This window comes from Leptonychotes weddellii, chromosome 16, assembly GCF_054177405.1.
Source record: "Leptonychotes weddellii isolate Sample4059 chromosome 16, ASM5417740v2, whole genome shotgun sequence".
Taxonomy (NCBI): domain Eukaryota; kingdom Metazoa; phylum Chordata; class Mammalia; order Carnivora; family Phocidae; genus Leptonychotes; species Leptonychotes weddellii.
The window spans coordinates 41,378,850-41,404,629 of record NC_138384.1 but is presented as its reverse complement, the minus strand read 5'-3'; the positions used below and the strand labels follow the sequence as shown (position 1 = coordinate 41,404,629).

The 25,780-nt window shown below is 51.9% G+C and overlaps 2 protein-coding genes across 2 annotated transcripts; both read left to right on the top strand.

Annotated features, from left to right (window-relative positions):
* Nucleotides 1-9,684: 9,684 nt before the first annotated feature.
* LOC102748797 (cytochrome P450 2F5) lies at nt 9,685-19,893 on the top strand. The gene is made up of 9 exons (XM_006745455.2): nt 9,685-10,046; nt 10,141-10,303; nt 12,630-12,779; nt 15,418-15,578; nt 15,923-16,099; nt 16,495-16,636; nt 17,534-17,721; nt 18,324-18,465; nt 19,479-19,893. The coding sequence occupies exons 1-9, from the start codon at nt 9,801-9,803 to the stop codon at nt 19,658-19,660; spliced, it is 1,551 nt and encodes a 516-aa protein (XP_006745518.2). The 5' UTR covers nt 9,685-9,800; the 3' UTR covers nt 19,661-19,893.
* A 3,870-nt stretch (nt 19,894-23,763) lies between these two features.
* Nucleotides 23,764-25,738, top strand: LOC145717592 (cytochrome P450 2C15-like). The gene is made up of 2 exons (XM_081806939.1): nt 23,764-23,812; nt 25,503-25,738. The coding sequence occupies exons 1-2, from the start codon at nt 23,779-23,781 to the stop codon at nt 25,736-25,738; spliced, it is 270 nt and encodes an 89-aa protein (XP_081663065.1). The 5' UTR covers nt 23,764-23,778.
* The last annotated feature ends 42 nt before the right edge of the window (nt 25,739-25,780 follow it).

Genomic DNA, 25,780 nt, shown 5'->3' with positions numbered 1-25,780 from the left:
AGCTAGTATCTTTTAAAAAATAAAAAACAAATCTCACAGGGCACAGAAAGGATAAATATCAATGAATGGGAGAAGACAAAGCAGCCCAATGTCCTCTGAAAGAAAGACAGTGTGGCTATACTTCTATAATATAAAATTGACATTATGGCAAAAGGAAATGTCAAAAGTACAGAAATAAAAGAAGTAAAACCAATGAATTGTTTAAATAGCAATTAGTAGAAGTTTATTGTGCACACACCAGAAAGAGTTTGCAAACTAGGAGCATTCAAACCAAAACATAGAATGAGGCTCAGGGGTATATTGCTGTTATAAAGCAGCTTATATTGTGAGAAAGCAGTGACTGTTTATTCTTCACAGGGATTGGTTATAATATTGGAGTTTTCTTAAACGATTGAAAGTTTTCTTTTTTTTTAAGATTTTATTTATTTATTTGAGAAAGAAAGAGCATAAGCTGGGGGAGGGGCAGAGGGAGAAGCAGACTCCCCACTAAGCAGGGAGCCCTGATGTGGGGCTCGATCCCAGGACCTGAGATCACGACCTGAGCCGAAGGCAGATGCTCAACTGACTGAGCCACCCAGGCGCCCATGAAGATTTTCTTAATTATTGGTCAGTGGTTACCTTATATCAACCTTGGGAAACAGGTCAAGTTTTGCACATCATTTCCAGAAGCATAAGCAAGAAATGATCCAGGTCAAGTTAATCTTCCAACATAAGCTACATGAAGCTTAGTTTTTAATGACTGCACTGGTTTTGTCTGGTCAGGGTGTTTTCAAGGCTGGTCTCCACTTTCTTATTTTAACAGAATTATTAGGAGCAACAGGAATATTGTGATAAAAGGAGCGATGCACCAAGAAAATATACAAATCCCGACATATGACAATATAGCTCTAAATTACAAGATTGTAACTTACCCCAGCAGTAAGTTTGATAAATCAAACAGATAAAAAAAGTAATAAAGGTATAGAATATTTGAAAAAGATAATTAGGTTGATCCAATTAACCACTGTAGATCCCTAAACTCTTCATTTGTGAATCCTCATTCCTTTCGATCACATGTGAGGTTTTATAAATATTAGCCACAAACCAGGCCAAGACATAAATGTTTATAAATGTTGAGGAAATGATATCATAGACAATACAGTCTGTTTGCAATGCAGAAAGAGAGAGAGAAAGAGAGAAAGAAATCATCAACAATAAAGAGGAGATCAAACACCAAAATGCTTAGAAATGTTGAAGCATACTGCTCTATAATGGACGAACCAAGTAGAAATCACATTGGAAATTTAAAATGTTTACAGCTGAATCTACACCTCAACACTCAGAGGAGGCAGGTAAAGCAGACTTTCAAGAGAAGTGCTTATGTGTGAAAATAGGAAAACTGCAAATTAAGGAGTTTAGCACCCAATATAGGAAAAATAAAAAACAACAGAGAAATCTGTTCTAAAAGGAAAAGGGAAAGAAATAATAAACTTAATAGCAGCAATGAATGAAGCACAAAACAACAACAAAAACTGTAGAGAGAATCTATGAAATCAAACACTCCTCCTTTAAGAAGAAAAAAATCATTTAACTTCTTGTAATAAGTGTGGTAAGCAGAATTCTAAAAATGATCCTCCAAGGACGCACACCTTCATATAATCTCTTTCCCTTGGGTGTGGGTGGGACGTGTGAATAGGATAGTATGTCACTCCCATGACTATGTTACATTATATGACAAAAGGGATTTTCCAGTTGTAATTAGAGTACCAAATCCATTGATCTTGAGGTTAATCATAAAGTAAGATCATCCCAGGAGGGCCTGACCCAGCCAGGGGCTGAGCCCTCCGAAGGGACTGGGGCCTTCCAACCAAGAATTAGTGATCAGACTAAAAATAAACTCCTATAAACCAATAAGAGGAAAAAAAAGATATTCAGAGGCAGTCCTCAGTCCAGGAAACTGAATGGCCAACACCCACACTCAACTCAGCAGCTGGCCAATTGGAGAAAAGTAAATGAAAGCGGGATAGAATTTCACACTCATTGGATTAGCAAAATTTTATAACTGATGGGATCGAGGATTGAATGACAACACAGGAATCTTTCTTTATATACTGTTGGTGGGAGTATAAATTAGTTCAGCTGCTTTGCAGAGCAATTTGGCAATGCCAAATCCAAGCCAGCAATCCTGGCTCTAGCCATCGATCCTAGGGATACACTCACAGCTGTGCACGGGAGGTAACCCAGCTAAAATGTCAACTCCGTGAGAGCAGGGCATTTTTGTCCGTTTTATTCTTTGCTCTATCTCCAGTGCCTATACTTATTGATGTTCGATTAATATTTGTTGACTCGATTAATGAATGAACTAAAGACGTGGTGATTTTGAGAGAGATTACTCTGGCTCCATCGAGAAGGTGAGGACTGGCTAGAGGCAGGAAGAGGGATGTACAATGATACAGGTGGAAAATGACAGTGTCCTCTATTATGGAGGCCAGTTCAGATGGAGTGATTGTCCCAGTTGTACCACTCAGTTATTCCCTGGTAAACTCCTCTCCTTCTTTCTCTGATCACAGACAGCCTGGGGGTCTCTGCCTCAGCTCTCAGCCAGGAGGTCCTTAGTCTCGTCTTTAGTAAACTGGGAGTCAAGCATTGGGTGTAATGGGGCTCATCACTCAGCAACCGTGTTCCAGGACCTAGGAAACAAAGTCTGAGCTCCTCAGCCTGGCATCCAATGCCCTTTAATACCTACCGTCCCCTACACTCAAATGCCCCCAGGTCACCAGCAAGAGATTTGGGCTGGGAGGGGACTGGGGGCTGAGAGCAGGTGCCCCATCTAAAGTGGGCAGCCACCATCAGCCCAGCAGACAATAGGACAATCCTTCCGACCTGCTCCGTCTGTCCGTCACTCTCACCTCTGGGATCTTCCTCCCCTGGGAGTCTGTCTTTGCCTGCCCCCCACACCCCATCCCGTGTGAGAACTCCCCTCCCAGTGTCTTCTAGTTGTACTTCTCTGATTCTTGCCCCTTCTTCCCAGGCAACTCTTCTCCGGAGCTCCTGTGCTTGCAGCTTCTCGGTGTCTTCTCCTCATAAAGCCAGCCCCTCCTCCAAGTCCTTCAAGGGTTCTCCCCCCAGTGTTATCTGTCCCACTGATATGGAATATCTGTGGTTGTTTGATTCTGCCTGTAACCTTCTTCCACATGTTTCTCCTTGGCTTATTCTCCAATCTCTTACCTATTCTCCACTAATGGTTCTTTCTAGGGGAACGGGTTAATACTGTGTTCTCACCTGCATTGATGTGCCTGTGGGAGGAGAGAGGGTTCATCCCCTTCTGCTCCACTCAAATCTCTAGGCCCTTAAGTCTGTCTTTACTTCCTCAGCTCCCCCATCTTTGCTTCGAACCCCGAACCCCGGGTCAAGTCTCCAGGTCTGGGACTGAATAAGGAAGCCACGTTCCCACTGCCCTTGACCCTTTGCATGCCAAAGGGAGGCTGAAGGGATAATGAGCGGGAGTGTCTGTGAGTCCCCAGGGTTGAAATGGAGAAGGCTCTGGAGGGATGTGACTGTTCTTTTCTGCGGGAGCCCCTTGTGCCCAGGAACAGAGGAGGAGGAGAGAGTACCACCAAGCCTTCCACCATGCAGACAGATAGGAAGTAATCTCAGCAAAGGATTTGGTGGATGTGGGAGCAATTGCTTCTTTTTCTGCAGGAATCCAGGTATTCATGTTAATCGAGTGGGTTTGGGATTCTCAGGTTCTAAAATGTAATGATTCAAACCCCCTCTTAACCTTTCCTGGGATGGCCAGGGGCTCTCGGAGCTGGATTGACCCTGGGTAGAACAGGAACTTTCATTTTGCTGCACCGCTGCCCCTGCCCTCACCTGCCACTAACTCAGGAAAGGGTCAGGACTGGGGCACAAGCCAGCTGTAAGCCAATTCTGCCACAAACCACCTCAGCCTTTTGTTTGGGATTCTCGCCACCACCCCCTTTCCATCAGTGCCCCCCCTGGGAAGAAGATATCTGGGCGCCTTTACCTAGGCTTTGGGAGGTCCAGGAAGGACATTAAGAACAGTTCGTTCTCAGATACCAGGTTTTTACACTGTCAGGAGCTCTGCCAAGCATGACATGCTTAAGTTCACAGAGTTCTCTCAACAGCCTGATGGTGCAGAGACCAATACCCCATTTGTCAGTTGAGGTCACTGTGGCTCACTTATCCAGGACACACAGAAAGGACAAGGTAGAGCTGGTACTCATGCCCAAGTCTGTCTGATTCCAGAGTCCACGCCTCTCTAATGTCTGTTGGTTCACTAAACATTCCTTGAGCACCTACTATGAGTCAAGCACGGTGGACACTCATCACTTTCCAGGAGCACAGAGGCTGTAAATAGATAAACACACATATATTCTAAACGTCAGGGAGCAGTGAGCGCCTCAAGAAGATACAGCAATTCATGGCTGCAGAGGGATGAAGGTGCCTGTTTCCCATAAGATGATCAGAAAAGCTTCTGTGAGGAAGAGAATTTGATTAGGGATCTGAATGAAGGAGTGAGCCATGCAGATGAGTTTGAAGAACAGAGAAGGCGATCTGTGGAGCTAAACCCAGCATGCAGATTTTTTTTTTTTAACTTGAAGACTGGGGTTTTATTTTTTTTATTATTTTTTAAGGTTTTATTTATTCATTTGAGAGAGAGACAGAGAGAGTACAAGCAGGGGGAGAGGCAGGAAGAGGGAGAGGAAGAAGCAGTCTCCCCACTGAGCCGGGAGACCGACATGGGACTCGATCCCAGGACTCTTGAGATCATGACCTGAGCCTACGGCAGACGCTTAACTGACTAAGCCACCCAGGTGCCCCATGCAGATTATTTTTTTTATTGAAGTGTAGTTGGCACACAATGTGACATTAGTTTAGGGGTACCACATAGCGATTGGACAGTTCTATATGTTATGCTACGTTCACCACAAGTGTAGCTCCCATCTGTCACCAAACAAAGCTATTGTGCTTTTGTGATACCATTCACCATATTCCCTATGCTGTACCTTTCATCCCCATGACTTATAACTGGAAGGCTCTACCCGCCCCCCTTCACCCATTTAGCCCTTCCCCCTCCCTGCTCTGGGAACCATCCGTTCTCTCTGTGTGTGTTCTCTGTGTTTATGGGTCTGTTTTTTTTTTTTTTTAAGTTTTATTTATTTAAGTAATCTCTACACCCAACATGGGGCTCGAACTCACAACCCTAAGATCAAGAGTCACGTGTTCTTCCAGCTGAGCTGGTCAGGCCCCCATCATTGTGGTTTTGATTTGCATTTCCCTGACGACGAGTGATGCTGAGCCTCTTTTCATGTGTCTATTGGTCATCTGGATGTCTTCTTTGGAAAAATGTCTATTCGAGCCCCCTGCCCATTTTTTTTTATCAGATTGTTTGCTTTTTTGGTGTTCAGTTGTATAAGTACTTTATATATTTTTGATATTAACCCCTTATCAGATATAGCATTTGCAAATATCTTTTCCTATACAGTAGGTTGCCTTTTTGCTTTGTTGATTTTCTGTGCTCTTTTGTTGGTTTTCCTCGCTGTGCAAAAGTTTTTTATTTTGGTATAGTCTCAATAGTTTATTTTTGCTCTTGTTTCCCCTGTCTTAGGAGATATATCTAGAAAAATATGGCTAAAGCAGATATCAAAGAGATTACTGCCTGTTTCCTTCCAGGAGTTTTGTGATTTCAGGTCTTAAGTTCGGGTCTTAATCCTTTTTGAGTTTATTTTTGTGTATGGTGTAAGAAAGTGGTCCAGTTTCATTTGTTTGCATGTAGCTGTCCAGTAGTTGGGAATCCAGCACCATTTATTGAAGACTGTCTTTTCACCATTGTATATTCTTAGAAGGTAGATTTTTTAAAAATCTTGTTTCACATGGTATTAGACAAGGCTTATCTCCTAACCAAATCCTCCCAACTTCTGATTCCCTTGAAAATCCAGAGCTGTGTCCCTTGGTGTCCCCCATCCTCACTCCCCAACACATAGCATCCAGTATGGCTTCTGTGCAGAGCAGTTCATGAGCCCTCCAACACTGAAGGGTGCTGTCCGGGTTAGAGGTTCTGAAAAAAAGTCTCATCGACCGTGCAGAGGAACTTGGAGCCTATAAGGAGTTCCCTTCCACGACATGATGATAAAGCCTGTGCCTGGACATCTCTCCCCAAACTCTCCCTATTCCTTGACCTCCAAGCTAGAGGTACTTAGAAAGCGTATGACGGGAAATTCATTTCATTCATTTAATCAATCAGCAGCTCTAGGGATGCCTGGGTGTCTCAGTCATTTAAGTGTCTGAAACCCTACAACACAGCCCTCCCTACCTAATGTTTTCTCTGTAGCAGAAGAGCAAGTCAGACTACAAGAAGAACTCAAAGCCCCTTAAAACCCCTTCTCATGGGGCGCCTGGGTGGCTCAGTTGGTTAAGCGACTGCCTCAGCTCAGGTCATGATCCCGGGCTCCTGGGATCGAGCCCCTCATTGGGCTCCCTACTCGGCCGGAAGCCTGCTTCTCCCTCTCCCACTCCCCCTGCTTGTGTTCCCTCTCACGTTGTCTCTCTCTCTCTCTCTCTCTGTCAGTTAAATAAATAAAATCTTAAAAAAAAAAAAACCCTTCTCATGAATGCCAAGTTCCCCAGTGAGGCAGCCCCATCAAGACCCTCTCAACTCAGTTCTAGGGTCAGTGAAAAGTAACTTACAGGCTTCAGATGGATCCAGTCCTGCCCCCTCCCCCAGAAGTAGGAGTAGATGCCAAGGGAAACTTGAGATATATAATCCTATAATCAAGCCTTCACCCCTCTTCCAGGACCCACCCCTAACCAGCCTCTCTGGGACTTACCCAAGAGCACGGGCCCCACCTCCATCCTGCCACGTGCCTAGGACCTGGGGTGTCAGGTTTCCCAGGATCTTCAAGCACTTCCTCCCTTGCCTCCATGGGAAAGGCAAACACGGTGTATACCCACGGACCTTTGGGGACACCCACACTTCCACCTAGCCTCCCTGAACCTTGACCTCAGGGGCTCTCTCCCCTACCCTAACTCCTAGCACTGGAGTCCTAGCCTAGATCCATGCTTTTGCAACCTGCCCTTCTTTTTTTTTTTTTTTAAAGATTTATTTATTTATTTGACAGAGAGAGACACAGCGAGAGAGGGAACACAAGCAGGGGGAGTGGGAGAGGGAGAAGCAGGCTTCCCGCCGAGTAGGGAGCCGGATGCGGGGCTCGATCCCAGGACCCTGGGACCATTACTTGAGCCGAAGGCAGATGCTTAACAACTGAGCCACCCAGGCACCCCTACAACCTGCCCTTCTGACCTGGCCAGTGTTTGGGGCAGTAACCCGGAGCAGATACAGTTGGTGGGGGCTGAGGAGAGCAGGGGGAAGACTGTGTAGGCAGAAGGCAGCAGGGGAGTCATTCAAATCTGAGGCCCAGGGGTGCCAGGTGGCTCAATTGGGAGAGCATGAGACTCTTGATCTCAGGGTTATGAGTTCGAGCTCCATGTTGAGTATAGAGATTACTTAAAAATAAAATCTTTAGGGGCGCCTGGGTGGCTCGGTCAGTTAAGCGTGTGACTCTTGATTTTGGCTCAGATCGTGATCTCAGGGTCGTGAGATCGAGCCCCACATCGGGCTCCACGCTGAGCGTGGAGCCTGCTTGGGATTCTTTTTCTCCCTCTCCCTCTGCCCCTCCCTGACCCACCCACGCTCTCTCTGCCCTCTCTCTAAAATAAAATAAAATCTTAAAAAGAAAAAAACAACCACAAACCCAAATCTGAGGTCCGTTCTCCTGCATTTCCCCCAAATCCTCCCTCAACCTCAGCCCACTTCACTGTAGTCTGACTCATAGAGGCGTGAGAGACAGAAAGAGAGAGACTCCCAGAGAGTCAGGAGGAGACGATGACTGAGAAAGACTTACAGGGAGAAGGAGTCAGAGAGAAAGAGAAAAAGCACAGAGAGAATTAGAGACAGGACAGAGATGAGAGACCCAGAGACGCAGAGGGTGGGAGGACGAGAGAGACAGAGACATAAAGAGAGACAAAAAGTTTCAGAGGCAGAAGCAAAGTGAGACACACAATTTCAGCGACAAACCACGAGAGACAGAGAATGGGAGAACTCCAGCCCAGCACAGAAAGGAACTTGCCTGGGGTCATGTGACCAGTCAGGGGCAGAAATGAACTTGAACCCAGAGAAATAGAGCCAAGTGCCCCACACACCAAAAAGACCCTGCCCCAATCCCTGGCTCATTTTGCCAAGCCCCGAAACCTCAGATCAGACCCAAAACCAGACCCAGGACCCCAAATGGCAAAAAAAAGGAAAATTTGGGGGCACCTGGGTGGCTCAGTTGGTTAAGCCTCTGATTCTTGATTTCGGCTCAGGTCATGATCTCAGGGTCATGAGATGGAGCCCAGTGTCAAGCTCACTCTGGGCTTGGAGCCCGCTTCAGATACTCCCTCTCCCTCCCCCTCTCCTCGCTCACACCCCTCCCCTCAAATAAATAAATAAAATCTTTAAAGAAAAAAATGGAAAAGATTTTGCCTACTGCAGGGCAAATGGCCACTACTGAGCACAGTAAGGAGAGCTGAGGTCAGCCTCAAAGAGGCCACTGGAGGGCTCCCAAGGAGTGGTACCCAGCCGAGGCATCACTCCAGCTGGCTGCGAGCCCCAAGCCATTCGTAAGGTAAGGCAAGAAAATAGAAGGGATTAAAAGTCATTGGGAAAACGGCGCGGGGCTGGGGGGGGCAGGGGTGTGGACAGAGATGATTTAAGAGCAGCCCCCACCCCTCAGGCATACCCAGAGCTGCAGGGCACAGAACTGGAGCAGATCACACCTCCGCTCAGCAGGTAAAGGACAAGGTGCAGGTCACAGAGGAGGATGGCTCTCAAGAGAGGGCTCACCGGCTTCATCTGTCGCTAAGACTGGCTGGGATCTCCCTTGTCACCTCCTCCGAGGGTTCTCAAGGCCCCTGGGCTTGTCTTTCTGGGGCTTTCTCTGGCTCTGTGTTCATTCATTTGACACGTGTTTTAGAGCCCGCAGGGGGGCTGGGCACCAGGACCTCCATACTGGTGCTTTACCCAGAAGGTGGCATCTCTCTGTGGACTGAGCCCCTGGGGTCAGAACCCCTGGTTCTTTCCCCTCTACTTCCGCTTCTGCTTCTGCCCCCTTCCCTGTCTCCAGTCTGTCTTGGTCTCTGTCTCTGCGTGTCTCTGTCTAATGTTCCGTGTGTGTGTCTGTGTGTGTGTCTCAGTGCATCTCTCTTTTGTGTCACTCTCTCTCTCCCTCAGTCTCTGTTTAGCTCTGTCTCTCTTTCCTGCTCTTTCTCTTTCAATGTCCGTCTGTATGTGTCTCAGGAAGTATGTGTCTCTCTGTCTCTCCATCTCTGTCTTCTGTCTTTCTCTAGCTCTGTGTCTTCATTTGTCTGTCTCTACCCGTGTGTCTCTATCTCTTATCACTGTCTCTGTGTGAGATTCGGTCTCATGATAGATGATGATAGACAGACAGATAGATGATAGGCGGACATCTACAGATACTCAGATATCTCACTTGGTTTTTCCATATCCCTCATTATCTCCATGTGTCTCTCTCTGTCTCTCTGTCTGTCTCTGTCTGTTGCTGTCTCTCTTACTGTCAGTCTCACTGTATTTTGACTGTCTCTGCTTGTCTCCGTGTCCTCTCTCTCTCCCTCCCCTCCTCTCCCCTTCTCTTCCCTCAATCCCTGGCCTTTCCCTGTCCCTGACTCTCCCTACCTCCTTTCTTTTCTTCACCTGCCCTCACTTCTAGGGCCTGGGGAAGGCAAGTCCCAGGAGATGCGGAATGAAGGGATCCCACTCCCTTCCCAGTCCTGCCCTTTCCCAATCTGCCCTCCAGATGCTTGCAGCTGCTTTCACCATGGACAGTCTGAGCATAGCCATCTTGCTCGGGCTCCTGGCTCTCACCTGTCTGTTCCTGATCCTCAGTTCCAAGGGCAAGGGCCGGCTGCCGCCAGGCCCCAGGCCTCTCCCATTCCTGGGAAACCTGCTGCAGCTGCGCTCCCAAGACATGCTGACCTCTCTCACCAAGGTGCAAGGACCTAGGCTTGGAGGAGGGGGGAATAACTGGGGGAGGGGTCTCAGGGCCCCAGACCCCCCTGTGACGTCTGTCTTCCTACTCCCAGCTGAGCAAGGAGTATGGCTCGGTGTACACAGTGCACCTGGGGCCCAGGCGCGTGGTTGTCCTCAGCGGATACCAAGCTGTGAAGGAGGCCCTTGTGGACCAAGGGGAGGATTTTAGTGGCCGTGGTGACTACCCTGTCTTTTTCAACTTCACTAAGGGCAATGGTAAGCCTGCCCCCCATCTTCTCCACCCCAACTCATTCCACACTGAGGGAGGGGGTAAGGGTGGGGGACTGTCCTCCCAATTTTAGTGATACTCAGGGCCACTGATCTCACCAATTACATCAGCTAGGATGGTGCCAGACAGTGCTAGTCTAGGTAGTCTGTTTCACCTTCCCTATCCCCACATCCCACCACCATCTTGAAATGCACTTCCACACCAATCCCCACCTCCATCCAACTCCAACCCCATTCTCATCCCAATCCCTACCTCTAGCCTAACCACATCATCAAATTTCCATCTCAGTCAAGTGGCCAAATTATCTGGCCCAGCCCACATTGCCCACCTCAACCCAGTCCTCATCAACCTTACCTCCATGTTCCCCATTCCAAAATCAACTTCATCTGTATCTGCAACGCTGATTCATCTCCCTCCCTCCATTTCCATTATGAACCCTCTCCCAGTCTCCACTTGAAAATCTGTTATCAACCCCATCCTAACCCTTCAGTCAAACTGAACTCCACCATCATTTTTCTCCCCCGCCCTATCTTCTATCTCAATCACCTATTGAAGTTTTCAGTCCCCAGTTCCATTTTCAACCCTAATCAAACTACCAACACCAAAACCAACCCTGTCACATATCTACCCGAGCCCAAGCTCAATCTCAACCCCAGTCTACCAGTCCTTCCCATTCCACACAACTCCATTCCCATCGGCAACCTCAAACCCAATTTTATCCTGAGTCCCATAACCGCACCCCCCCATTGCCCATTGTCATCCCCATCCAAAGCCAAACCCAAATCCACCCATCCAGCAACTCACATCAACTCCAAACCTCTTCTATCTCAATATCCTATCCTCCTTAGGTTTGGAAATCACCTAGTCTTGTGGCTTTTCTTTTTTTTTTTTTAACATTAATCATTTATTCAAAAGAAGCCATATATGACGGTGCCCAATAAATGACAAAGGAGAGAGAGAGAGTAAGTTGGCAGAAAGTTGCTCTGGTTGAAAAGGAGATCTTGGAGCCTTGCACCTTGGACTATTCTTCTACTCCTAAAGAAGCCCTAGGGCTCCCCCTGTCCCCTTGACTAGATGAGTCCCAGCTGTTCCAGAATTTGGAAGTAAAGAGCTCTGGTTAAAGGCAAAAACCCACTATTGTGTATTGAATACACTTTCCACCTTCATGTCCCCTTCCTGGGCTTGATCTTATGACCTCACCAGTCCACGTACACCAAATGCAAGGAGGTGGACACAGAGCAATTGAGAAAGTCACCTTGCTACTTTTGCACAGAGAATATCTGGATACATACATTATCTGTTACTAAAAATAGCTACCATCTAATTCTTCAATACATAGTACAGAGGGTAACAAAAAACAGGGTTCTGCTGCTTACTGGCTATGTACCTTTGGACAAGTGGCTTCCTCTCTCTGACCCTGAGTCAGCTAGCATGAGAAAGTTGTTACAAGTCAATGAGATAATGCAGACAATACAAGGCAATCACTTGAGATTTTTTTCTTCTTCAGCATCTAGTTCTCTGCTTGCTCCGGGGAAATCAGAGATAAACACATCGGAGACCTTATCCTACTGTAGTCCCATCAACAGACTATGACCACCTACAGTGGTCAGGGCTGGGATGGGGATGCAGGGAAACTTTGGGAGCCCAGAGGAAGCACTTGGGTCAGGCAGGGAGGGAGGGCCAGCAAGGGCTTCCTGGAGGAAGGGACCTCTAAGTTGAGACCTAAAAGATGAAGATCACCAGTCAGGAGCAGACAGAGGGTGAAGAGTGTTCTGGAAGAAGGACCAGCCTGTGCAAAGACCCTGAGTCCAGGGAAAGAAGAGAACAGGGTCTGTCTTGTTCCTGGATGAAGTCCCAATGTCTCAGTGTTTATTTCTCCTTTCTCCCTTATTTGTGCTTTCATTAATTAATAAGCATTCACCAACATCTCCCATGTGGTAAGCTCTGCGCTGGCAATGCTGGGGACACAGTGGTGACCAAGACAGCCCCTCCGTCCTTCCACTCCCACCCCCACCTTCACAGCTTAGAGAAGGAGATAGCCCGATGGCCACACTGTGATAATCCAGAGTGACCAGGTCTGTGTTGAGGGAAACAGAGGCAGAGTGATAAAGACTATGGTGAGGAAGCCCAGAGCCCTATGGAAGCTCAGCGGTGGCACCTGACCTAGCCTGGAGGGTTATGTAGGACTTCCCAGGAGGGGGTAGACTCCAAATTCTCAGTCTCTCTCCCAGCAAACACCAGGAAAGGGGACTCGGATGGCAGTAGTCTTGGGGACAAGTGCATCAGTTGAGCTGGCCCCTCTCCTCTCTCCAGGTATCGCCTTCTCCAACGGGGACCGGTGGAAGGTCCTGAGGAGGTTCTCTGTCCAGATTCTGCGGAACTTCGGGATGGGAAAGAGGAGCATTGAGGAGCGGATCCTGGAGGAAGGCAGCTTCCTGCTGGCAGAGCTAAAGAAAACTGAAGGTTGGGGTCCCCAAACGCAGTAGATAACCCCTAACTCACACCCATCCTATTTAGTAGTCAGGACTGGCCAGATAGTGTGGGCACCAGCTCAAAACCCCCGGAGGCTCCTCACTTGACCCGCAGTAAGAGTGGCGCCCCCTGGAGGTGGATCGGCTTCCGGTGCTGTGCTCCTTGAGGTAACGGTGACCGGATAAGTTATGTGGCGGCCTCTCTGTTGCTGTCTCTGTGTGGTGTTTTTCTGGTTTTTTTAAAGATTTGTTTATCAGAGAGAGAGAGGGAGGGAGAGAGAGTGGGCAGGGAGGGGTAGAAGGAGAGAATCTTCAAGCCGGCTCCCTGCTGAGTGCGGTGACACACACGGGGCTTGATCTCCTGACCTTGAGATCATGACCTGAGCAGAAAACAGGAGTCCACCACTTAACCCACTGAGCCACCCAGATGCCCCCTCCGTGTGGTATTTTTTTAAAGGAAAGATTTTTTTTTTTATTTTTTAAAAGATTTTATTTATGTATTTGAGAGAGAGAGAAAGCATGAGAGGGGGGAGGGGCAGAGGGAGAAGCAGACTCCCCGCTGAGCGGGGAGCCCCACCTGGGACTCGATCAGGGGGACTCCGGGATCATGACCTGAGCGGAAGGCAGACACTTAACCGACTGAGCCACCCAGGCGCCCCTCCGTGTGGTATTTTGAACGCAGTTTGTATAATTGTGGTGGAAGATGATGGTGATGACGACACTCTTGAGAACGCACGACTTGTGGGGCCCTGTGTTAAGCACACTTTCACGCATAAGCCCCTTAAGCCTCTGAACGATCCATTTTGCAGATGAGGAAACAGAGGCACAGAAAGGTCAATTAACTGGCTTGAAATAATAAAGCTAGTCAGTGGAGGAGCCAAGATTTAAACCTGTCCCTAAGGTCCATACTCAACACACTAATGCCCATTTACTGAGTGCTTCCTGGGGACCAGGCACTATACTAAACTCTTCAAATGTATGAACACATCTCACCTCCCCTGAAACCCTGGGAAGTTATTACAAGGATAAACCTGAGGCCCAGAAAGATTTAAGTCACGTGCCCAGGAAGTGGCAGAGCTGGGATGTGAACCCAGGTCAAAGCTGCTCACCCATGAAAAAAAAATAAAAATGACCAACACTTAGGGCACCTGAGTAGCTCAGTTGGTTAGGCATCTGACTCTTGATCTCAGCTCAGGTCTTGATCTCAGGGTTGTGAGTTCAAGCCCTGCATTGAACTCCATGCTGGGCATGGAGCCTACTTAAAAAATAAAAATAAATAAAAATAAAAGTAACCAGCACTGTTCCAAGAACTTTGTGAAGGAGATCCTATTATAAACCCCAATTTACAGGAGAAGAAACTGAGGCAGAGAAGCAAACAGCCCTCTACCCTGATCTCCAAATCTTGCTGGCTTTTGAGGGGGGAAATGTGGCCAGTGATGCTTCAGGGATTAAATGATATGATGTAAATAAAGCAATAATGACTGCCTGAGTTAGTTTCCTATGGCTGCTATTTAAAAAAAAAAAAAAAAGAAAAGCCACAAACTTAGTGACTTAAAGCAACACAAATTTATTCTCTTACAGTTCTGGAAGTCCATAAAACTAAAATGGGTTGGCAGGGCTGGCTCCTTCTGGAAGCTCTAGGGGAGAATCCATTTCCTTGCCTTTTCCAGCCTCTAGAGGCGCCCTGCATCCTTGCCTTGTGGCCCCTTCCCCTCTCTTCAAAGCCAGCAACATAGCACCTTCCAAAATCTCTCCCTCTCTTCTCTTTCTCCCTCTCTCCCCACCAACACGTCACCTTTTCTTACTCAGACCCTTCTGCCTCCCTTGTGATTACATTAGGCCCACGTGGATAAACCAGAATAATCTCCGCATCTCAAAATCCTTAACTTAATCACGTGTTCACAGGCTCTTAGAGAGGAGGACATGGATATTTGGGGGGGCCACTATTCAGCCTACCACACCACCGTGGTTCACACAGGCTCATGATGGGCCAGGCCCTTAGCCAGTCACACTTTTACTGACTCCTTACAACAGCTCCATGAGGAGAAGACTGTCATCAAGCCCATTTTACAGACGAGAAAACCAAGGCTCGGAGAAGGGAAGTCGGCTCATCCGGGCCACACCGAAACTGAGCGGCCAAGCCAAAATCCAAACTATGTCAACCTAACTCCAGACTCAATTTCCGGGCCATGCTGTTGTTGTGATGCCTCATGTGTTATTGTCTGTGATCTGTTCCGTCGTCGGATCATTGGGTGTCAGGTGCCGTGTTGCTGTGTCATTTCTGGGTGAGGTCGTGGTGTTGGCAGACCCTGATGCGCGATTGTATTGTGTTGTGTATTGTATGTATGTTGTTTTGTGTGGTGTGTGCTGTGTGTTGTATCGTGAAGAATAGCCTGTTCCGTTGCTTGGTGGTGTTGTCATTGTGCCAAAGGATGTTGTGGGTTCTGTCCTGCCTGGCGTGTTGCCAAGGACCCGGGGTGTTACGCTGCAGGTCAGGTGGCCAAGACCATTTGCTCTGTGCTGCGCGTCCCATTGGCATGGTTGGGCTGGATGTCGTGCGCTCTAGTGCCGCTCGGGGTCTGGGGTGTTACACAACGCGCCCCCTGACCCCCTCCGCCCCTCACTCACAGGCAAGCCCTTCGACCCCACGTTTGTGCTCAGCCGCTCCGTGTCCAACATTATCTGCTCTGTGATCTTTGGCAGCCGCTTTGACTACGACGATGAGCGTCTGCTCACCATTATCCGCCTCATCAGTGACAACTTCCAAATCATGAGCGGCCCCTGGGGAGAGGTCAGGAGGCCCAGGTTGGGCGGGACAGGGTTGGGGTTCATCCAGTCCTGGGAAACGGGAAACAGTGGGCGGGGAGAGGATGCGTTGGACCCTCCCTGACCCCGCCCCTTCCCGTCTGGCTCCGCCCCCGCATCGCCCTAAGCTGTCTAGCCAAGGTCAGTCTCCACAGACACCGAGGGCCCCCGCCCCACCTCGGTCTCTCCAGAACCCAGCTGACCCACAAAACCCTGCCCGTGCCTACCTGCTCCACCCTGACCTCGCTGGCAACCCCTCCACACGTACGCGCGCGCGCGCGCGCGCGCTACCTGATCCTCCAAACCCCTCCGACTCTCCCTCATCCCCAGTTGTACAACATCTTTCCGAGCCTCCTGGACTGGGTACCCGGGCCGCACCGACGCCTTTTCCAGAACTACGGGTGCATGAAGGACCTCATCGCCCGCAGCGTCCGCGACCACCAGGACTCCCTCGACCCCAGCTCTCCCCGGGATTTCATCGATTGCTTTCTCAACAAGATGGCACAAGTAAGCCTGGCCTGGAAGTCGCATCTCTGGTCTGACCTGCTTCCCTCCGCCTCAGACCAACGAGGATCCCGGGTTGAGCGGGTTTGAGACCGGTCTCCCTACATCTGGGGAGTGAAGTTGGAACACCTGGCCACTAGGGGGCCCATCGCCAATTAACAGCTCATTAAGAAGTCCTTAAGGATCTGTTAACCGTGGGCCCTGCGGCTGAGATTTTCTCTACCCGGCCCTTTCGCGCTCCCCAGCTTCCCCGAGGAAAGAAAGTTAAACAGGGTAGGGACTGAACGGACACACCCAGCAGGAGGCGTGCAGATCTGTGGGGAGCGGGTCGCACAGACTCCGAGCCTGTGGTCAGTGATCCGGCCCGGGCTCATATCGCCACCCCTCAACCCCCGCAGGAGAAGCAGGACCCGCACAGCCACTTCCACATGGATACCCTGCTGATGACCACACATAACCTGCTCTTTGGCGGCACCGAGACCGTGGGCACCACGCTGCGCCACGCCTTCCTAGTGCTCATGAAGTACCCAAAAGTGCAAGGTGCGCGCGCCCCAAGCCTGGCTCGGAGATCTTGCACACAGCGCCGCGGGGCACACCTGCTGGGCACTCGGGCCCCACGAGCCTCAACTCGCCTACCTCTAAGCCCCGCCCACAACCAATAGGCACGGCCCCGCCCAGCATGCCAGATAGCCCAGGCCTCCAGTTTACGCCTGAGACCCCCAGCCAAACCCACAAACCCACACGGAGGCCGACCCCATCCACAGGCTCCCGCGGTCCACACAGTCGGCCGGAACCTGGACCCCGCCCTCGTGGCCTTGCTTTGCGCCCCACCCCTGACCCTGACCACACAGCACGCGTCCGGCCTCAGCGCCCCGATCTCAACAGTCGGCTAGAGCCTGGCCCCGAGCCTCAGCCACAGGGCCAGCCAGGAACCATCAGTCTGACCCTCGCTGTCTGACCACCCGCCCACACAGCACGGCCTGGGACCCCCACCTCTCCAAACCCCGCCTCTGGACGGATCCCGGAACCCTGGCCTCCAGCACTGAGTCTATTAGGGTCCATACCGCCTGCCCCACCCCCGATCTCTCCGGGCTTTCGTACAGCCTACCCACTCGACCCACCCTCCATCCGGCCTGGTCCTCGAACCCCGCCCGCTGTCCCATCCGGGACCTGGACTCCCGGCAGCCCCTAAGCCCCGCCCGCACAACCCCGCCCCTAGGAGCCCTGGCACCAACCTAATTTTCACTCTCACCTACGTCTCCCAAACCAACCCTTCCCTTCGAGGCTCCTGCTAACCATCATAGGCATCTCTGTAGCGGCGTCCCTACTGGGAAGCGTAGGCTGGACCCCCCACACACACATGCACACATGCACACGACTGGGAGCCCAGTCGAGCCCACTGGTACCCTTGACTAACGCTCCCCCCTCCACCTCCAGCCCGCGTACAGGAGGAGATCGACCGCGTGGTGGGTCGCGCGCGGCTGCCGGCGCTGGACGACCGAGCGGCCATGCCTTATACAGACGCGGTGATCCACGAGGTGCAGCGCTTCGCAGACGTCATCCCCATGAACTTGCCCCACCGCGTCACTCGGGACACAGCCTTTCGCGGCTTCCTGATACCCAAGGTGTGCTGGGCACCTGGCAGTGGACGTCTGGCACACTAGGAAGAGGCATCCCAGACTTGCGAATGGCATCCGGGTCTCTAGCAAGGAGGATCCCAGGCCCTAGCCATCAGTACCCCGGGCCTTAGTGACTGGCATCCCAAGCCCTAGCAACAGACATCTGAAGCTCTTAAATCCAGAACCTCAGCCCCTTCCCAGGGCCTATTCAGTACTATAATGGACTGGACCCTGACCTGAACCTCAGACCCCTTGCCCAATACAGCTCCCCTTCCTAGGACCCCTCTCCAGCATCCCCAGGGTCTAAGACTTCATCTTGGGGACCCGCTGTGCCTAAACACTGTTCTGAGAGAACTCTCCCTAGTCCCAGAAACCCCAAATCTGCTCTGACAAGGGGAGGTACCCCCCATCCCTGTCAACACAGCTTCTGGCACCCATCTCGTGTAACTCCAGACAGCGACACGCATTTCCCGAATCCCTGTTGGGAGTCCTGGGCTCCATGCCCCTTTATCAAGTTCTGGGGGCCTCCAGCCCTGTGGAGTGACATTTCAGCTTGAGAATCTCCCAGACCTTCTACCCTCACTGATTCTGCCTCCCCACCCACACAGGGCACGGATATCATCACCCTCCTTAACACAGTCCACTATGACCCCAGCCATTACCTGACGCCCCAGGAATTCAACCCTGAGCATTTTCTGGATGCCAATCAGTCCTTCAAGAAGAACCCTGCCTTCATGCCTTTCTCAGCTGGTGAGAGCCATGGGGACAAGAATCAGGGTCTTTGGGGTCCCATATTCCTACCTCATTCCACTCTCCAAACCCTCGCGTTTCTTCATCCCACCTCATCCTCAGCTTTGGATGTGCGGAGACATTTGTTCTCCCTCCCAACTCTGCTCCCATAGGCAGATAATGGCTAAAATCCTTGAGGAGGGAGGAGGGGCAAGTAGGATATTAATTCAACTTGGAAGCGATCACCGTCAGTCTCCCCACTGGGTGGCGCAGGTGAGCAGTTCTAGTTTCCTTGGCTTTGGTCTTTATCCTGCTGAAAAAAATCTTTCCTGTTTAACCCAGTAGCAGAAATAAAAAGGGGGAGGGAGGAATAATAATAATAAGCCACCTACCATATTGCCCACTGTGTGCCAGGCGCTACTTTTAAGAAGAGCTATTAGAATGGTGGCTAAGAGTTAGGTTTTCCAGCAAGACCCCAGCTCTGTCGTCTCCCAGCTATAATGGCCTTGAATATGTTACTTCACCTCTCTGTGCCTCAACTTCCACATCTATAAAATGGAGAATGAGCGATAGAATTCCAAGGCCCACCTCTTGGAATTGTTAGGATTAAATTAATTAATATCAGTATAGTGCCTAGAGTAACATATGACACGCAGTATGACCTACATGGCATTATATTCTCATTTCTTTACCTGCATTTAGCATTCACAGCAACCTAATGAAGCAATACTATCATTTATTTTATTTTATTTTATTTTTTATCATCCCCATTTTAAGTACCCAGAAACTGGCTTGCCCAAGATCACAGAACTAGTAATGGCAGAGTCAGAATTCGAACCCATGAACTTGTCCTTGTATCGGCCAGATCCTTTTTGGCCCCGGATTTACTTAATGCATCTTTCCCAGACCTTTAGAAGGGTGGCTCTGTGACGTCGCCAGTCATTAGCTTCGTATGTTCTTCTCCGAGAATTTGCGACTGGAGCCCCTCACCCCATCTTATCTCGCCGCCCCTCCGCACCCTCCCACCCCCGCAGGTCGCCGACTGTGCCTGGGCGAGTCGCTGGCGCGCATGGAGCTCTTCCTCTACCTCACCGCCATCCTGCAGAGCTTCTCGCTGCAGCCGCTGGGGGCGCCCGAGGACATCGACCTGACGCCGCTCAGCTCCGGGCTGGGCAACTTACCGCGGCCTTTCCAGCTGTGCCTGCGCATGCGCTGACGCTACGGCCGTTCCAGATTCGCGGGTGGGCGGGGAGGCCCGCGGGGGGCTGCCCCAGTCACCTGCTCTTTCCGCTGTGCCCCCATCCCATCGCCCTCACGCTCGCTTCCCCGCACCTGTGCCTGCCGCCTCCCCAGCCCCCAACCCCCATCCTGACCTGGTCTGCGCCCCCAGAGGCAGAGAAACGCAAGGGGAAAGAGAAGAGCTTGCCTCGTTCTATCGCGCGCCCTTTTGGGGGCTGTTTTTATAATTTTCTAATAAAGTATCTTTATAAAAGATTCAAACCTGCCTGGGCTGAATTACAGGGAGGAGGGCAGCCCCCTAGGATGGGGAGAAGGAAGGTCTGGCTCAAAGGAGACACCGAACTGTTCTAGTTCTACCTTCACTCTTAGAGCGGCTGGAAATTGGGAGAAATTGTGTCCTGGGGTAAGGGTCGGACGACAGCCTGACGACAGAGAGGCAGAGAAAAAGGCAGAAGCCCAGAGATACACAGGACGGGTCTGCAAGAGATGCAGGGTGCCATACCAGATGGAGATGGAGATGGAAGCAGGGAGAACTTGACAGACCCAGAGACAGAGACACAGAGACTGAGAAATAACACTAATACTTACACAGTGCTTCCTATTCACTATAAATGCCCCCCATCTAAATCTCCCTATAAGACAAAGAAGCATTATACACTTTTTTAAAGATTTTATTTATTTATTTGAGACAGCGAGAAAAACCATGAGCAAGGAGGAGAGGGAGAAACAGACTCCCCACTGAGCAGGGAGTCCAACGCAGGGCTCCATCCTAGGATTCCGGGATCATGACCTGAGCTGAAGGCAGATGCTCAACCGATTGAGCCACCCAAGCGTCCCACATTATACACTTTTAGAGACTCGGAGAGGTGAAATGACTTGGCCAAGATCACATAGCCGGAAGCAGGCAGGGCTGGGAACAGAACTCTAACTCCAACACTGCTCCCTTCCACATCACAAGTCAGAGACGCAGAGGGGTACACGGACGGAGAAATGGGGAGACAGAGAGAAGAGAGAGAGCGATAAAGAAACAGAAATGGCCAGAGAAGTCCAGAGAGGAAGAGCTATGAAGGGGAGAAGTAAGACACTGGAAGACTACTCAGACTATTCCTTTGTCTTGCAATTCCTCCCTTTGGGGTGGGGATAGCAGTCCCGGGCACGGGGCCTCCTGACCTGGGACTGGATTTGTCAGCCTGACATCCTGCTGACAGAAGCATTTCTCAATGAATGGGGCGTCTTCGGTTCCGTGGAGTCAGAGGTAGGCAGAGTGGTGGTGGCTCCCCAGCCATGGGTGGAGGTGGCCCGGATGACCATACCCTAAACGGGGTCTCCCCAAGGCCATCCAGAAACTGGGGCATGCTCTGCTGAGACTCATAGGCGGTCCCCATACCAGGCGTTGGCTCCTTAATCCCCACGCTGTTCTCACCACAGGCCAACCACAGAGTCTGCCCCAAGGGCCCAGGCAGGGACACGGAGGGGGAGAGAGAGAGGGAGAGACTCCGAGGTCTTGAGGAAGAAAGATGAAGAGACAGCAAAGAGAAACACATGGACGTACTAAAAAAGAGATGCAGAGAGACAGAGAGATGCAGAGAGACAGACAGGAGAGATCCTGAAAACCACAGACTAGGAGAGACACAGAGAGACAGGGAGGCACTGACAGGAAGGGAGAGACATGCCCAGAGAGAAGGAAGACAAGGAGATTCTAAAGCAGAGCTAGAAATTGAGAGGAACAGAGATGAAGAGAGACAGAGAAGGAAAAGGGAACTAGAGAGACAGGAGCCATAAAAGGTGAGACACAGAGACAGACAAGGAGAGAGACGGTCACAAGGATCTGGCAAAAGACAGAGACGGAGGAAAATAGAGTCCGAGTTAAAGACAGAGACAGACAGAAATCGGGATAGAGTCATGCATTGGCTCTACAAACATTTACTGAGCAACCTCTGTGCGCTGAGCACTGTTTTAGTGCCGGGGATACAGAAGCGAACAGGACAAACGCCTGCTCTTGAAGCGACCCAGAGAGCGCGGCTCACCAGGGTTCCTGGACGGAGAAAGCCTGACAGGTCGGGAGATCCAGGGCAGAGACAGAGGCAGGGAGACAGGGAAGGGGGAGATGAAGGGAAAGAGAACTGAGAGGGAAACCAACAGGAACAGAAGCAGGGTAAAACAGAGGCGGAAAGAGAGAGAGAGAGATGAACAAAGAAACACAGAGGAAGACGCTGAGAGCTGAAACAAAGATAAACAGAGAGAGACAGAGACCCTGAGAGACACTCCCAGAGACAAGGCCAGTCCCAGAGGCTGTGCCGTCCCCACCCTCTCCCCAGGTCTGGGCCCTGTGCCAGGCACCTGGCGGAAGGCAGGGGCCGGCAGGAGGGTGGGTCGCCTTCCTGAACAGTGTACGGATAGAGCATACACGGTTCCAAGAGCAAGGGCATGGAAGTGACAGGGGCTCAGGCGCCTGTCCCTAGGAATCACAAGCACAGGGCACAGGAGTGCCAGGCTAATGGGCATGTCACCAGGGCTGTTTTTAGAAGTGTATTTGGAAGTCAAAAATGTATTTAGGAATCAGAAGTATAGGGTACAGCATTCAGGGGGTCACGGGCCCAAAGGTGGCCAGGGGGTTCAGAAATGCACACCTACAGGGCGCCTGGGTGGCTCAGTTGGTTAAGCGACTGCCTTCGGCTCGGGTCATGATCCTGGAGTCCCGGGATCGAGTCCCGCATCGGGCTCCCTGCTCGGCAGGGAGTCTGCTTCTCCCTCTGACCCTCCCCCCTCTCATGCTCTCTCTATCTCATTCTCTCTCTCAAATAAATAAATAAAACCTTTAAAAAAAAAAAAAAGAAATGCACACCTACGGGTCAAGGAAGATGGACCCCAAGGACCCAAAGGCTCAGTAGGGTGCACCTGTTGGTCAGGTGTATTGATATGGAATGCTAGCACAACAAAGCTGCCCAATAGGGCAGGCTGCGCCGGGCACAACAGTGGCAGAGCTGGGGGGCTCGGTGGAGACCTTGGGTTGGGGAATCTGCAATATGAGCAGCCTGGAGACGCCCACCTCTCCCACCACTCCCACGCTGGGTATCCAGGTATCCGGCGGGGGCTCCACCCAAGACCCAAAGGGAATCAAATAAAGGCGAAGGGGGGCAGGCAGGGAGGTTAAAGGGCATGATGCTCATGGGCATCACAGTGCCGCTGCTCCTCCTGCTGCTGGCCCTAGCCAGGTGGGGTTGGAGTGCTCAGGGTGCCCAGACTCAGGGGGCCCTACCCCCGGGGCCTACAGCATTCCCACTGCTGGGGAACCTGCTGCAGCTGGAGTCCGGACGCCTGGACCGTGCACTCATGGAGGTAGCCCCGACCGTGGGCTGGGGGGCTGGAGGTCCTGGTTCTCTGAATGAAGACAGCTGAGGGCTCTTACCCCATGAGTCCTGAGGAGGGTTGAGGGGCCGGAGTCCTGTGTTCCAGGAAGGAAGGAGACTAGGGGTGGAAGCCGGGAGCCTGGACATCTGCTTGAGAGAGGAGAGGGACAGTGGGCCTGAGTTCCTGGTTCCTGGCAGAGTCGCCCTGGGATCCCCCTCTCCCTCCCCGCCCTCCCCCCCCCGCCCCACTCCTGGGTCCTGAGGGAGGAGGAGCCTAGAGTGAGAAGGCAGGTCGGGGGGCGGCGGGAAGGGGTGCCGAGGGGTCTGTTCTCCTGGTTCAAGGCGGGGAGGAGAGTACCGAGGGCCAAGACGGCTAGTTCTGAGGGTGCAGAGGGCTCGGGCCCTGGTCTTGTAGATCCCCTGGGAAGAGGGAGCTGGGGGCCTGGACTCCTGCGGATGGAGGAAGGAGGTGGGGATCTGACCTCCTCCGCCAGTGATGAGGGGATGAGATGGGGACTCCTGGGTCGGAAGGAAAGGGAGCAGGGGGCGGGGGCTCTGGGGTGGAGGAGGGGTCAGGAGCCCGGACCAGGACGCGCTGAGCACCCGCTCCGCGTAGCTCTCTGGCCGCTGGGGCCCAGTGTTCACAGTGCGGCTGGGCCCGCGCCCTGCAGTGGTGCTGTGCGGCTACTCAGCGCTGCGGGACGCATTAGTGCTGCAAGCGGATGCCTTCTCCGGCCGCGGGACCATGGCTGTTTTCGAACGCTTCACCCGCGGAAACGGTGAGTCCCAGGCTGTGGAAGTGAGGGCCTGGACCACCCAGTTTGAGCGATAAAGGGCGGGGCCGGGGGGATGGGGCGGGGCCGAATGAGAAGGCCAATGAAGGCAAACAGCGAGAAGGTGGGGCGGAGCTAAAGTGTAGGAGCCGAATGGGTGGGGGGGGAGGTGGGCGCTGGTTTCTGCTGCAGCCACTAGAAGAGACGAGCCCAAGAGTCAAAGCCAAAGATAGCAAGCACTGGTGAGGGATCGAGAGCAGCAGTGGTGGGGCCAAGGTGCGGACAAGGCCGAGAAGGCTGGGGTGGCAACCAAGAGTTCTGAAAGCAGCAGAATTGAAGGGTTGCGAGGAAGCCGGCTCCAAAACTGGACGCGTCCACGATGGGGCGTGGCCAATCCCCGGCCCGCCCCTTCTGTGCCCCACCCCCAGGCATCGTGTTTTCGAACGGGCGGCGCTGGGGGACGCTGCGCAATTTTGCGCTGGGAGCACTAAAGGAGTTCGGACCGGGAACGCGGACCATAGAGGAGCGCATCCTGGAGGAAGCGGCTTGTCTGCTCGGCGAATTTCAAGGCACCATTGGTGCGGCCTGGTGGGGATGTGGCCAATGATCAAGAAGGGGTAGGGTGGGGTAGGTCTGGCTAGCTCAGTCGGTAGAGCAAGCGATTCTCCGTCAGGGTTGTAGGTTCCAGCCACAGGTTTGGTGTAGCGATTACTTAAAAATAAAATATTTAAAAAGCAAGGCGGGGGACGCGGGAAGACATTTGTCGTGGAACGAAGTCGGTAAGCGGAGCCACAGCGAAAAGACCCTGTCCTGTTCGACTCCCAGGAACGCCATTCGACCCCCGGCGGCTACTAGATGATGCTGTGTCTAACGTTTTCTGTTCAGTGGTCTTCGGGAACCGCTATGGCTATGAGGACCCGGAGTTCCTGAGGCTCCTGGACCTCTTCCATGACAACTTCCGCATTATGAGTTCCAGATGGGGCGAGGTGAGAGGGCCAGCCTCAGACCCTCCCTCCTGTGTCTAACCTACGCCAAACCCGGAGTACATAGACCTACCGACCTTGGATCATTAGGTCAAGTCTTAGAATCTTGGAAGGGGAGAGTTCTAGAACTTAGAACATCAAAGTCCTGGTGCAATCTCCCCACAGGGGAACTAGTGGACTTGTTCGAGGTCTTGCTGCGGTCTTGTCCCCCTAGATGTACAACATTTTCCCCTCCTTCCTTGACTGGCTCCCGGGCCCGCACCACCGAATCTTTCAAAACTTCACGGAGCTTCGGGTCTTTATCTCTGAGCAAATCCAGCGGCACTAGCAGACGCGGCAGCCTGGGGAACCCCGTGATCTCATCGATTGCTTCCTGGATCAGATGGATAAGGTGCAGGCCCCTGCGACCATAGAACTCTCCCCTTGCCGCCCACCAGGAGGTGCCAGGCACGCCGCAGCACCCATCTCTGTCCACAGGAACAGGAAGACCCAGAGAGCCATTTCCAGGAGGAGACATTGGTGATGACGACGCATAACCTTTTCTTCGGCGGCACCGAGACCACGAGCACCACTCTGCGCTATGGGCTCCTCATTCTGCTTAAGTACCCAGAGGTGGCAGGTCCGGGAGCTGGAAAGCCTGGGGTGTGGGGGCTAGGGTTTGGGGATGGCTGGCAGCCAGGGCGTGCGCAGCTCACATCCTCTGCCCACACCAGCCAAAGTGCGGGCCGAGCTGGATGCTGTGGTAGGGCGGATGCGCACCCCAAGGCTGGAGGACCGGGAGCGCCTGCCCTACACGAACGCCGTGCTGCACGAGATCCAGCGCTGCATCAGCGTGCTGCCATTGGGGCTGCCACGTGCCCTCACCCATGACGCCCACCTGCGTGGCTACTTTCCGCCCAAGGTGCCCACCAAGCGTGGGGATTCTGTGCGGGCCTGGGAGCACCTATAACTGAAACCATCAGCCCTGAGCATGTGCCCTGGGATCAGGAAA